Source organism: Pectinophora gossypiella, chromosome 1 (assembly GCF_024362695.1).
Source record: "Pectinophora gossypiella chromosome 1, ilPecGoss1.1, whole genome shotgun sequence".
Lineage (NCBI taxonomy): Eukaryota > Metazoa > Arthropoda > Insecta > Lepidoptera > Gelechiidae > Pectinophora > Pectinophora gossypiella.
This window is the reverse complement of record NC_065404.1, coordinates 1,836,801-1,849,858: the sequence shown is the minus strand read 5'-3', so window position 1 is coordinate 1,849,858 and position 13,058 is coordinate 1,836,801. Positions and strand designations below refer to the sequence as shown.

General features: G+C 37.0%; 1 protein-coding gene and 4 non-coding genes across 5 annotated transcripts; 3 read left to right on the top strand and 2 right to left on the bottom strand.

The window, feature by feature from the left end:
• Window positions 1–3,832: 3,832 nt before the first annotated feature.
• On the bottom strand, window positions 3,833–4,564 carry LOC126375586 (sex-determining region Y protein-like). Its single transcript, XM_050022608.1, has one exon. It carries the CDS (start codon window positions 4,562–4,564, stop codon window positions 3,893–3,895), a length of 672 nt encoding a protein of 223 aa, XP_049878565.1. The 3' UTR covers window positions 3,833–3,892.
• Window positions 4,565–7,489: 2,925 nt separating this feature from the next.
• Window positions 7,490–7,608, bottom strand: LOC126371372 (5S ribosomal RNA). Its single transcript, XR_007567002.1, has one exon. It is a non-coding gene; the product is annotated as a 5S ribosomal RNA (ribosomal RNA).
• A 367-nt stretch (window positions 7,609–7,975) lies between these two features.
• Window positions 7,976–8,094, top strand: LOC126371360 (5S ribosomal RNA). The gene has a single exon (XR_007566992.1). It is a non-coding gene; the product is annotated as a 5S ribosomal RNA (ribosomal RNA).
• Window positions 8,095–8,411: 317 nt separating this feature from the next.
• Window positions 8,412–8,530, top strand: LOC126371354 (5S ribosomal RNA). The gene has a single exon (XR_007566991.1). It is a non-coding gene; the product is annotated as a 5S ribosomal RNA (ribosomal RNA).
• Window positions 8,531–9,706: 1,176 nt separating this feature from the next.
• LOC126371388 (5S ribosomal RNA) lies at window positions 9,707–9,825 on the top strand. Its single transcript, XR_007567019.1, has one exon. It is a non-coding gene; the product is annotated as a 5S ribosomal RNA (ribosomal RNA).
• Window positions 9,826–13,058: the final 3,233 nt, after the last annotated feature.

The following is a 13,058-nucleotide window of genomic DNA, read 5'->3' as shown; positions in this document are numbered from 1 at the left end:
GATACCCTATGGCCTGGCAAAACTATACAACCTGGAGCAATTTTTCTTTCACGAAACGTATTTAAATCTTGATCAAATTCAATCGCCGGTGCAAAAAATCAAAATGGCGGAAAAAAAAGATGGCCGCCATACAAAATTTTGTCGATTTTGGAAGAAGCCCGTTTGGGTAAAAATAATGTATGGGGCGCTTACTCAAAACGTCATGTAGAGTACGGAAATACTTTCTGGTCACCAAAAACTGCTCCGCATCAGAGAGATACTCTACGGCCTGGCAAAACTATCGCACGTGAACCAATATTTCTTTGAGAGCACTTATTTAAATCTTGGTCAAATTCCATAGCGCGTAAAAAAAAACAAAATGGCGGAAAAACAAGATGGCCGCCATACACAATTTTGTTTTTTCAGAAAATGTCTCGGGATATAAAATATATATCGGGGTTGTGATTGGATCGTCATGTTAAGTATGGAAATACTTCCCGATTTTCGAAAACTGCTCCGCATCAGGGTGACACCCTACGGCCTGGCGAAACTATCACACCTGAACCAATTTTTCTTTCACGAAACCTATTTAAATCTTGGTCGAATTTAATGGCCGGTGAAAAAAATACAAAATGGCGAAAAAACAAGATGGCCGCCATACAAAATTTTGTTTTTCCAGAAAATGTCTTGGGGGTAAAAATGATGTATAGGGGTGTGATCGGAACGTCATCTTTGAAAACTGCTCCCAATCAGGGAGACATCCTACGGTCTGGCAAACCTATTGCACCTGGATTTTGTTTGTTTCCACGACACCCATTTAAATCTTGGTCAAATTCTGTCGCCGGTGAAAAAAAACAAAATGGCTGAAAAACAAGATGGCCGCCATACGAAGAGGGACAGTTTCGAATAAACAGGACACGCGAGCTGCTTTAGCAGCGAGCGAACCACGCGAAATCTACTGTATCTATATGTATGCGTGAGTGTGTATGATAGCAGCTTCCACTGACAACCACATGTGTGTATGTACACATACACATGTGTGTGTGTGTGTGTGCGTGTGTATGCGCGCGCGCGCGCGCGTGTGTGTGTGTGTGTGTGTGTGTGTGCGTGTGTCTGTGTGTGTGCGTGTATCTGTGTGTGTGCGTGTGTACGTGCGCGTGTGCTCGTGTGCGTTAGCGCGTGTGTGAGTGTGTGTGTGTAAACATGTTCATCAATAATAATTGTGATCACTACTAATAATATATTATATTATTATATATGAATATAAATCAGAAAATCTGTCTGTCTGCATCCTTGCTCGGTCTAACCATCACTTAAAATCGTAAAATAAAATAAAATTTTTAACAAAAAAAAAACCGACTTCAAACGCAAAACTAAAAAGCAATAAATAAATTTACTTCGCACAAAGTAATTAGTACGTATTTTCAATTAGTTAATTAATTTATAATTCTGAAGTCGGTGCCAAGTAAATGCTACAACAACCCTACTACAATATCAAATTACTATGTACACACAATATTGTTTAATACCTATATCAAAGCAATTACAAAACAATGTCAAACAAAATATTACAAAACAATCAGTATTGAAAAATATATGAATCGGTACTTCGTTGTAGCATTTCCTTGGCACCGGCTTCAGAATTATAAATTAATTAACTAATTGAAAATACGTACTAATTACTTTGTGCGAAGTAAATTTATTTATTGCTTTTTAGTTTTGCGTTTGAAGTCGGTTTTTTTTTTGTTAAAAATTTTATAAGAATTAATAGACCTCTAATGGGCCGAAAGCGATAAGCTCTGAATGAGTCGGTATTGGGGTCTTGAAGTATTTGCTATCGCAAGCTTATTGGCCTCCTAGTTATAGCTAAAGACATAAATACACAGACTCCAAGACATAGTCCTACTCTGCAACCTCATGACAAATACCTCTTAATTTTTTTTTTTACCAATATAATAAAATATCTGCCACAGTAAGCCGTTGGTCCCAGTTGCTACTTTGATGTAAGTACGTAGTCGTTACATGAGTCATGTCAGGGGCCTATGGCGGCTCAATAATAACCTTGATACCAGGGTTGATGGGGTTGGTAATCCACCTCACAACCCACACGATAGAAGAAGAAGAAGAAGATAAAATATCTGATGAAATATGTACTTTTATTCAAATCACCACACCGTTTCCAATTTGGTGAAGAAGCAGAATAAATTAAATACATATTCTAAGCTTGCAATACTCTACTTGTATACTTATATATTCACATACAAACTGAAACTTGTCACAGTACTTAACAGACATGCCTGTATGATTTTTATTACTATAATTTGTCGAAACAATCGCCTACAATGTTGGTAATATGAAGCAATTCGAATCAGAACGGTCCGATAACAGTTGTAACTAATAATTACTTCATGCTCTAACTGTTCATTACATAACTAGCTTTTACACGTGGCTTTGTTATGGTGTTCAACATGATATTATTTTCCCAATACCACATATTTAAAATACACATACATATCATCAGCCCATTAACGTCCCCACTGCTGGGGCACGGGCCTTCCCTATGGATGGATAGGGAGGAGATCGGGCCTTAAACCACCACGCGGGCCCATTGCGGATTGATGGTTATTAACGACTGCTAATGCAGCCGGGACCAACGGCTTAACGTGCCTTCCGAAGCACGGAGGAGCTCGAGATGAAAACATTTTTTTTGTGGTCACCCATCCTGTGACCGGCCTTTGCGAAAGTTGCTTAACTTCAACAATCGCAGACCGAGCGCGTTTACCGCTGCGCCACCGAGCTCCTCGTACATATTATGTATGAAATAGACATGATCTTATGATCATGCCTATTTCTCGTTGGGATAGACAGATACCACGAAATTCCAACGTTCCTCACAGACACCCAATTTCCGCATCTTCCACTTCAAGACTTCATGTATGCTCGCCGACTTAGAGTACGCAAAGATTTGTAAAAAAAAAAAAAAAAGATTTGTAAAGATGAAACTCCATTTAAAATGTTACATACATACACATACATACATAAACTCACGCCCGTAATCCCATATGGGGTGGGCAGAGCCACAAGTAATCAAAGACAACTTGCAGCCACTGTTGATACGTTCAGCTGCTTGTCTTCCCGGGCATGTCGTAAAAATCGACAGAGGGATTGCGTCCTCTAACATGATGGACTAATGTTATGGGCGATAGGCTGATCCCTTATCACCATAAGGTTCATCATATCCATCTTAGGACTTCGTATCAACAGTGAAAATGTTACATAACAAATCAAAATTTGAAATAAGTACCTAGTTTTAGATTTTTATTAATTTTATTTTTCTTGCATTAAGTTATATTATACGTATTGTAAGGACCTCAGTTGCCTGAATTAATAGTATTTTATGCAACAGTTGTATAAGAAGGGTCAAAAAATGCGAGTGGCGTGAGTTGCGATGTGAGCCTTGGCGAACATCGCAATAAGAGACGCCACGAGCATTTTTTGACCTAGTTATACAACGTTGCATACAATACTTTTTCTACGACGACGTAATTTTAAACGAAACACAAAAATTTTCCAATTTATTTTCCAACGCGCGGGAAAATGGCGGCAAATGTATACTTTTTTTTTATAGTATATCTATGGCACCAAACAAAGTAAAGGTGCCAGTTTCCAGGTCAAAAAAAAAAAACAACAACAATGCTTTTTTGGCGACATTATAGTACAGTTACACTTTGTAAACAATGCTTTTATAGGCCATAGAGCGTACACTTTTTCAAAGAGTTTAATTATGTATGTACTTATATTAGACTTTTTGGTTATTTAAATGCCAGATTAAAGTAGAGGAGTAGAAAAAAGAATAAAAAATACTATTGCACTAGTAAGTTGATAAAACTAAATTGATAAAGTACATTTTACATTACTGGACGCCAAATGGATAATGATATGATATCCTAGCAACATCCCCTGGCACATAATGGAGGTCCTGATACGCTTTGACCATCATCTGTTGATTGACAACCGCGAAGGGCCTCGGGGAAATACTCTCTATCGATGGCAGAGGTCTTAACTCCAAACTTGGCAATGTTTCTTCCTTAGGTCTCGACACAGGAACGTAAGTTGTCTGAGGAATTGGCGGTACCGTATAGCTGATCATATTGTTGTACATGAATTGGTGTTCTGAATAGTTGATAGGAAGCTGGTAGTTATCCGGCCTCGGTTCCACTTCAACAAATGTGTCTCTTGTCGTGTAAATAGCTGGGTTTGAAAACGCTGTAGCGTCTATTCTGTTCTTCCTTCGTGGCCTATACTTGTAATCTGGATAATCTTGCATATGCTTGATCCTTAGCCTCTTTGCTTCATCTATAAACGGCCTTTTCTCCGTCTCGTCAAGACTTTTCCATTCCAACCCGAGTCGTTTTGATATCTCCGAGTTATGCAGTTTAGGGTTCATTAACGATATTTTCTTCCTTTGCAATCTTGACCAAACCATGAAAGCGTTCATCGGTCGCTTAATATGGTAAGGGTTTGAATTTCGTGACAACTTAGGTGTTGGTTTTACAGGAGATATTGATTCCATTGGATAAGCCATGTCTTGCGTAAACTGTATATTGATTAGGTTTATTGTTGCAACTATTAATTATTAAAATTGTAACAACTGGTTATTATGGTACAACTTAACATTTTCACTAAAAAATCTCTGTAGGTTAGGTTCTTCTACGTTATTTTCAAGTGTCACTTTTAAAGTTTGTGTTATTTCACCGTCAAATAGCATTATACATCGCACGAGACTTAATATCAGAAACAATGTGGCACCTTTATATGCCCACGAACCCTGGTCAGGCGACGTCCAGAGCCGAACTGATGACCAGTTTCGAAGCCAACTAAATCTGAATGCTGTCATTACACCAACAATGGTCAGATCACAATTGGAATGACAATTTTCCATGTATTATTTGCGTTTGAATAAAGAGCGGCGACAAAGCACTGATTGCTCACAAATTGTCAAATGATACTCCTGTGTGTTTTGTGCGAGGCGCGCCTGTGATCTATTTAAAAGAATAGCCAGAGTTAGCAGTCGTATTTAGAACGGGACGTGGAAAGTAAAGTAAAGGTAGTAAAATGTTATAATAGCAAGCATTATGCGTTTTTAATGCGCTCATAAATTGACCGCCACTGACTTGGTTGAAGGAGCAATATTTGATGCCAATTCCTGTAGACACCATCTAATTTTATTTTAAGTTATATCTGTCATTTTCTTATCCGCCGAAAAGGAAAGGGTAATCGACAGGCATACCTAAAATTTATGGAACACACGTCAATTTTAGGCGAAAATTTTAACAACGCTTAAAATTTTACATTGGCCAATAATCCGACAGAATTAAGTTGAGAGCACACGTCAAACAAATTGCTTATCAGCGAGATGCCTATTTTATTCGTCCCTTTCCTTTTCGGTAGATAAGAAAATGACGGATATAACTTAAAATAAAATTAGGAGGGGTCTGCAGGAATCGGGGACATTGTGTCGAATTTAGTACCTAGGAACTTATTTTTATTATCATATCTTTTTATAGAGCGCATCTTAATATAAGTACATTTTCAGTGATTGATTTCTTGGAAAACACTATTAAAAACGATAAAATTATTACCACTTTACTATTACTGTTACCACCTTAGATACAAATAAAAAATAAACCAGGGATGAACGTGGGTTTAGGTATTTGACAGCCAAGCAAAGTTCAGTCGAATTGTATGATAATTGGATTCAATTTTGCTTGGTTGTGAAATACTTAAACCCACGTTCATGCCTGGTTTATTTTTTATTTGTAAGGTGGTTAGTGATTAAGTAGTTACGGAACTGATACTCATGTGAACACGTTTACCATATTTATCATTGTGCAATGATATATGCTTGCTAGATATGACATGTAGTCCCCGAGAGTGTAGAAGTAAAAATCTGCCTCTTACACTAATCCTTAGTAACCGTATACATAGCAACTAATAGCTCATCCAGGATGATTCCATTATGAATAGGTCTATAAAACATCAAGGACTGTGACTCAATTCCGTTTGCCTTTATTTGCGAGCGCATTGTATCTTTATCAAATGAAATAGAGGAGTGGACTAATCTTTTCTAACAGAATGGTACCATTCAGCTTTCAAAGCCAACCAATAGATCACAGATTTGTTTGATATACCTGAATTTATGTAGGAGTAATCGCAACAAAAATTAAAGTAAAACAAAATAAAAGTAAAGTAAAGTAAAGTAAAGTTTTCATCTCGAGCTCGTCCGTGCTTCGGAAAGCACGTTAAGCCGTTGGTCTCGGCTGCATTAGCAGTCGTTAATAACTATCAACCCGCACTGGGCCCGCGTGATGGTTTAAGGCTCGATCTCCCTATCCATCCATAGGGAAGGCCCGTGCCCCTGCAGTGGGGACGTTAATGGGCTGATGATGATGATGAATCGCAACAAAAACATTTTCATTTAAAATGATGCCAAGACGAAATCATATCGATCGGAATGTCAAAAAGCTATCAGTAGGGCTAACCAGCGCAACATTATAAAAAATTGTCACGATCGTTTTATCGATTCTGACGAATTATATCATTTAGTCAATTGGTGCCAATATGTGAACCCAAATAAGTCATGTCGTTCTATCACAATTCACGCATGTTGTGGAAAAAACAAACTTATCGATTCGACAAAATTTATTGAATCGATCGATAATTTTATCACGTTGCGCATGTCAGCCCTGCTGGTCTCATGTAGAGCCAAGCTTCTAACTCTACACGCCCTAACTAATAAACCCTAAGTTTCCAAACTACATGTTATGAGAAATAATGACCCAATTGCAATATCTCTTTGTTTTGAGGGTGAATATTCCAAGTTTTAGAATTCTCTTGTTGTTTTTGTACTAGCTAAAGTCCCAAATTTCAGCCTCCTAAGACATCTGGGAGCACCTTATAATTATGATGATCGTTAGTGAATCAGTGAGTGTCAAAATCGGGTTTTTACATATCAATATAAACTGAAGTATAAAAGCTATGCACTTGAAACTTTATATGTTTAATAAGTCCATAACATATCTTGAGAATTTGGTTTTTCTGGTATAATCCAAACCTGAGTTGAGGGTTCAAAAATCGGCGAAACGTTCAAAAAACTTGCGCTTCGCATTGCTTGTCTTGGCGGGGGCACTACTGTGCCCCCGCCAAGACAAGTTTATAAAGTTATAAAGAAGAAGACGTTATAAAGAAGAGGAGAGTTGAGAAAGCGCTGCTTGACTTGCTCTTTAAAAGCATCTAACGGATACCTTCGAATGGATTCAGGCAATGAATTCCATACCCGTAATTTCATAATAGTAACTTTTCAAAATAATAGTTTTTTTTTTCACAGAACACCAATTAGTGCAGCATAATACAAAAATGAAGCCAGAATTGTATGTGACTCAAGGATAATGGAAATGAATTAAAGAAATACGTACGTTATCAACATAATACAATATTTATTTGTGCAAAAAGCCAACATTACGCGGTATTCCCAGGCGGTCACCCATCCAAGTACTAACCGCGCCCGACGTTGCTTAACTTCGGTGATCGGACGAGAACCGGTGTGTTCAACGTGGTATGAACGCTGGCGACAGTGAATATGAAATTATGGTACACTATACCACAACATCGAGTAACTATTAAAATACCTAAGTATTACGATTCATTGCTTTGATTTTTTTATTTCTATACTTATGTTATTTTCCCTTGATTTGTATTACTTACAATTCACAAATGAAACTAAATATTTTATTTAAAAAAAACTTTTTGCAAAAGTAGTGTGACAAAAATTTTGTAGTAAAATGTGACTCCACTACTTTGTCATTATCAGTACCGCCATCGTTATTTTATATCTTTATTAAAAAGGTCGTGTAGTTATGCATTATGAAAGGTTATCTTTATAATATTTCAATAGTAATTTGATGCGATGGTATACCACAATTTTATCTATTCTGCCGCCAACGTTCATACCACGTTGAACACACCGGTTCTCGTCCGATCACCGAAGTTAAGCAACGTCGGGCGCGGTTAGTACTTGGATGGGTGACCGCCTGGGAATACCGCGTAATGTTGGCTTTTTGCATTATTTTGCACAATGTTTTGGTTTTAAAAAAATAGTTTTGTATTTTTTTTTTATTTCTATACTTATGTTATTTTCCCTTGATTTGTATTACTTACAATTCGCAAATGAAACTAAAAATTTTTTTGTTGTTGTTTGAACTTTTTACAAAACGAGTGTGACAAAAATTAAATAATAACCATGTCACTTCACTACTTTTTCATTACCCTAACTGCCATCTTTACTTTGTGTCTTCATTTAAAAGGTCGCGTTATGCACAATATTTTAATAGTTAATTGATGCGATGGTATACTACAATTTCGTTACTGTTACCGCCAACGTTCATACCACGTTGAACACACCGGTTCTCGTCCGATCACCGAAGTTAAGCAACGTCGGGCGCGGTTAGTACTTGGATGGGTGACCGCCTGGGAATACCGCGTAATGTTGGCTTTTTTATTTTGCAGAATGTTTTGATTTTAAAAAAGTAGTTTTGTTTTTTTTTTCTTGATTTACTTGTAAGTAATTAAAACAATGCGTAAGTTTTTTTTAAATTGAGTTTCCTCTTGACTTCGTTCTTACACGAGGAGAAGAAGAGATCGACGTTGGAACGAGCTTACCCAGAAATTGCCTACCTATTCACCCGTGATTTAAAGGACCCCAGGTTATAAGTATGTGCATAACAGTGCATAGGTACGACGACCTTTTTACGGAAGACATAAAATAACAGTGGCGATAGTGGTAATGAAAAAGAACCTAGTACCCACCTAGTCTAGTGTAAATGTAGTTAAGTACTAAAATGTATAGTTGTGATGGCAAAAGTGATAAAGTAGTGAAGTGAGTGACATAATTTTATTATTGTTACCTATACAATTTTTGGTACACTCATATTTTCATAAACAATACAGTGCCTTTAGAACTAACCCAATAACTATAGGTACCTACCACAATGTTGAAGTAGTACCAACCAACCTAATAGTAATAAACTAAGTGCTTATTCATACACCCTAGCGCCATCTGTGCAAAGTTATAGAAAGTTCAGTAGTTTTAGTACGCAGCGCCATCTGTGAGTTAGTGTCAATACATTTTTTTACCACACCATGTAGTACTCCACGCAACTAACTAACCTGACTACGTTGACTAGCATTCCACGTAGTTCTTCGACTGTACGTCAGATGACTTGGTAAAGTTACAAAAAAAATTACTAGATGTCGCTAGAGTGATATAACAAAGTCATTTTTAGAAAGTAAATTTAAAAAAATGCCAAAAATACTTTTTTTAAAATCAAAACTTATACGAGTCTCAGTGGTCTCACTGGTAGATGATAGAGTAGGGTAGTGGTAGTAATATGTTAGTAGTGAAGTAACAGTAGATGAAATGTATCACTAGGCCGCAAAATTATTATTTATTATTATTATTACTAGCCTATATGATCCCACTGCTGAGCAAAGGCCTCCCCCATATTTTTCCAAGTATCCCGGTTCTGTGCGAGCTCTATCCAGCAAAATTATTTATTATAATATTTATTAGGTATATTTAAATCAATATAGGTAGTTGAGTTGTCTTTACAAAATAATAAATAGGTAAATATTTGTATTTTGTGTGTATCACAATTTTCAAAATGTTATTGCCAACGTTCATACCACCTTGAACACACCGGTTCTCGTCCGATCACCGAAGTTAAGCAACGTCGGGCGCGGTTAGTACTTGGATGGGTGACCGCCTGGGAATACCGCGTAATGTTTTTACATTGCTCAAATTTTATTTTTGTACCCATCGGTGACATAGTCTTAAATTTTGAATTTGGTGGAAATTTACGGTTGCAAGTCAGTCATCTCTTGAATTTCTACAAATAAGTATCTTTTGTTCTATGTCTGATTATTTTGTATTAATTTTTCAACTTCTTTTAGTATGAGTTTTACGTCTACTTTTTTAGCTTCAAATGCAGGTTTCAAATGGTGTAAGACTTTGCGTGTGGAGTAAAGATCTGCATTGGTTATACTGGTTTCTTCCTGACGACACCGTGGCGGATTTATTTTCTCCACTGTGTGTTGAGCACAATTTGTGTAGTCTACCGCATTTGGATCAAAAGGGAAAAGCCCACATTTTCTGAACCCATTAATCATGTTAACGGGCATTTGAGAGTTCTCTATTATATCACGAAGTAAGTGGCAGAAGTTTGTTTTCGTGACGGATTCATCAACACTTTCAGGCTTCGATAGAAATTCACGAACCAAACTTCCCCAATGGCATTTTAAAGGACCAAAAAAGCTTATTTCGGCAGGGGTAGTTTTCGGAGGGAGAGCGTACAATATTATACCTAGTTTTTCACACATAGAGCTTAATATCACTGACAAATTGTGTGACTTGTTACCGTCAACTAGCAGCAATACTGGCTTTTGAATATTATTGTCCTCAAGCCAACGATTGAAGTCGTTTGTAATGTATTCAATGAAGATATCACTCTTCATGCAACCAGTTCCACTCCCGCCAAGGCACCAGTCTGGCGGCATGCTGTCATTAACGGCTACTGGTAGTCGGTTATAGGGGTATACCACCAGAGGAGGACAGGTTTGTCCGCTGGCGTTAAATGTAATTAAAACAGTCAAAGTCTCTTTTACAGTTTCAGCTTCCGTCTGGTAGTCCTCGGGACCAGTAACTTCGCCAGTTTTAGAACACAACGAGAAACCACCTTCGGCAGCGTTAAAAATTCTGTCAGAGTGTCCTAAAATTTGCAGTAGTTCCTCATCTATCAGGAAATTCTTTAGGTCTTGAAACCACAACCTGATAGACTCTTCAGTTACTCTTACTCTTGCCTTTTTTATTCCTTCAACCCATAGCAGGGACAATTCTGGATGTCTCTTCATGAAATTGTTGTACCACGTTTGTCCGGGACGGTCATCTTTAAAAGGATTTGTTTTTTCCATATCTTTTAGAATTTTTTGAACATTGTCTAATAGTTCTTCTTTTTTGACTAGAAAGCCACGTTTCGTCATATTTATAAGCCATTCGACAACTTTCTGTTCTCCGCCCGCCCCTAAAATAGGCTCGGGTCCTCTATTTTTTATCTCGTCAGGTTTTCTGCCTATGATCCTGTCCTGGATTGTGGTTCTGGGAATATTATATTTCCTACACGTCTCCCTTATTCCTTTCCCGCCTTCTCTTATCTCCTTTAAGGCTAGTTGGAGAGCTTGCGGAGAATAATTACATGTTTTCTTTTTTTTTGGTACTTTGGAGGACATCTGTAAAATTATGCGTAAATTTAGTGTTTCAAAAATTTCAAATTTTCGAAGTATACATAAATTAACTTCATCAAGTTAGTTTGCGGCCATATAAAATTCATATACACTTATTAGGTGTTTGGTAAAAAAATACGGCCGTTAAATTGCGACCACATCGATATATTTTTGGAAGATATTTAAGTATAAGTATATTATGCTGGTTCTTAAGTATAAGCATACCAGACGCGCAAGAATATTACAAATCTATTTCGTAACCATGACTTCAATTGCCATATGAGTAACAAGGACGGCAAACGTACTTAAACAATCAGGGCGTCAGTCACCGACCGCCCGGCCGTAAACAGAAATATCTATAAAATCCATTTATTATCGGTTTGCGATTAACATGTTTTTAAGTATTTTTAAACCAAAAAAAAACACATCTGAGTAGTTAAAGTAGAAAATAATTATTAATACTCACTTCGAAAGCGATGTGTTCACTATTTTTGTAAGTATAATACTGCAGGCGACCATCTACACACAGTCAGCGCGAGTGATAAAATGAAAGAGAATGTAACATGGCGCCGGCCGCCGAGCCGCATAGTCGATATTAACCAGCCAGTTTGAAAAGACCCAAATCATAGTGCTATCCTACTTTTTATAAAACCTAAGTTGGCGTGTAAGAGCGTGACGGAACGATTCTAATTTTAGTATCTTTGGTAGGTCTGTCTTCGATCGAACCGGCCGTAAACACACAATGACCGCAAACCGGTACATTGATCCTACCTTAGAGCACTAAGCTATTATTTTTTATTAGAAAAAAAAGTTTGTTACATCTATTCTTTAGTTAGGTACTTGATGGATTGAATGATTAAGTACCTAGGTAACTTACTTTTTAATGCAGTTTTTACACCACTGAAACAGTAGTGAAGTGACATTTTAATCTCCTAGATACGTCCACAAGATATGTCTGCAAAGACGTCGTTTAAATCCCTTGGTATCCTCACATTTCCCTCCATAGTTGTGATGCAGGTAGCTACTTACGTTCGCTGTAACCTGGACGAGTACACAACATCGAAGGATGTTCATGGACGTAACCTGCGGAACTGTAATAGGCTGAGAGGTGTTCAACACAGACTTGCCAAGTCTGATCGGCTGACCCACGTCATGGGTCCGGAGGTGTACAACAAACTACCGACACATATCACTGACGCACCGTCATTGCCCTGTTTTAAGTCTCGACTCAAACGCTGGCTTCTGGAGCACACGTTCTATAGTTATAACAAATTCATTTCATTTAACTCATGATTTTATTTTAATACTTAAGAATGACTTCTTTATTACGCTGTTGTATTCATTTTATGATTATTATTATTTTAATTTGTTTTTAATGTGTAATTAATGATACCAAATGAATTATTCTACTAGTAGAATGTAGCCTAGATTATATACGACATTATGACATGTAATACGATCTATTACGAATAAATGAATATGAATATGATACTGAACACTAGTTTTACGAAAGAAAAAAAATATTTCATATTAACTAGGTAGGTACAAACTGGTTTCATTTAAAATTTAGTTTCTGAATTATATTGTAGGTAATAGGTAATTCGAATCAAGGAAATAATTATTTACTCTAATTACCGTACGTATCTCAATAACACTAAGTAGGTACTTTTAAAAACAACAAAGTTGGCAGTAGCAGATACGAAATTGTAGTATACCATCGCATCAAATAACTATTAAAATATTGT

Coding starts and splice junctions, on each gene's coding strand:
- LOC126375586 (XM_050022608.1), bottom strand. CDS start 4,564: ATGGCTTATCCAATGGAATCAATATCTCCTGTAAAACCAACACCTAAG.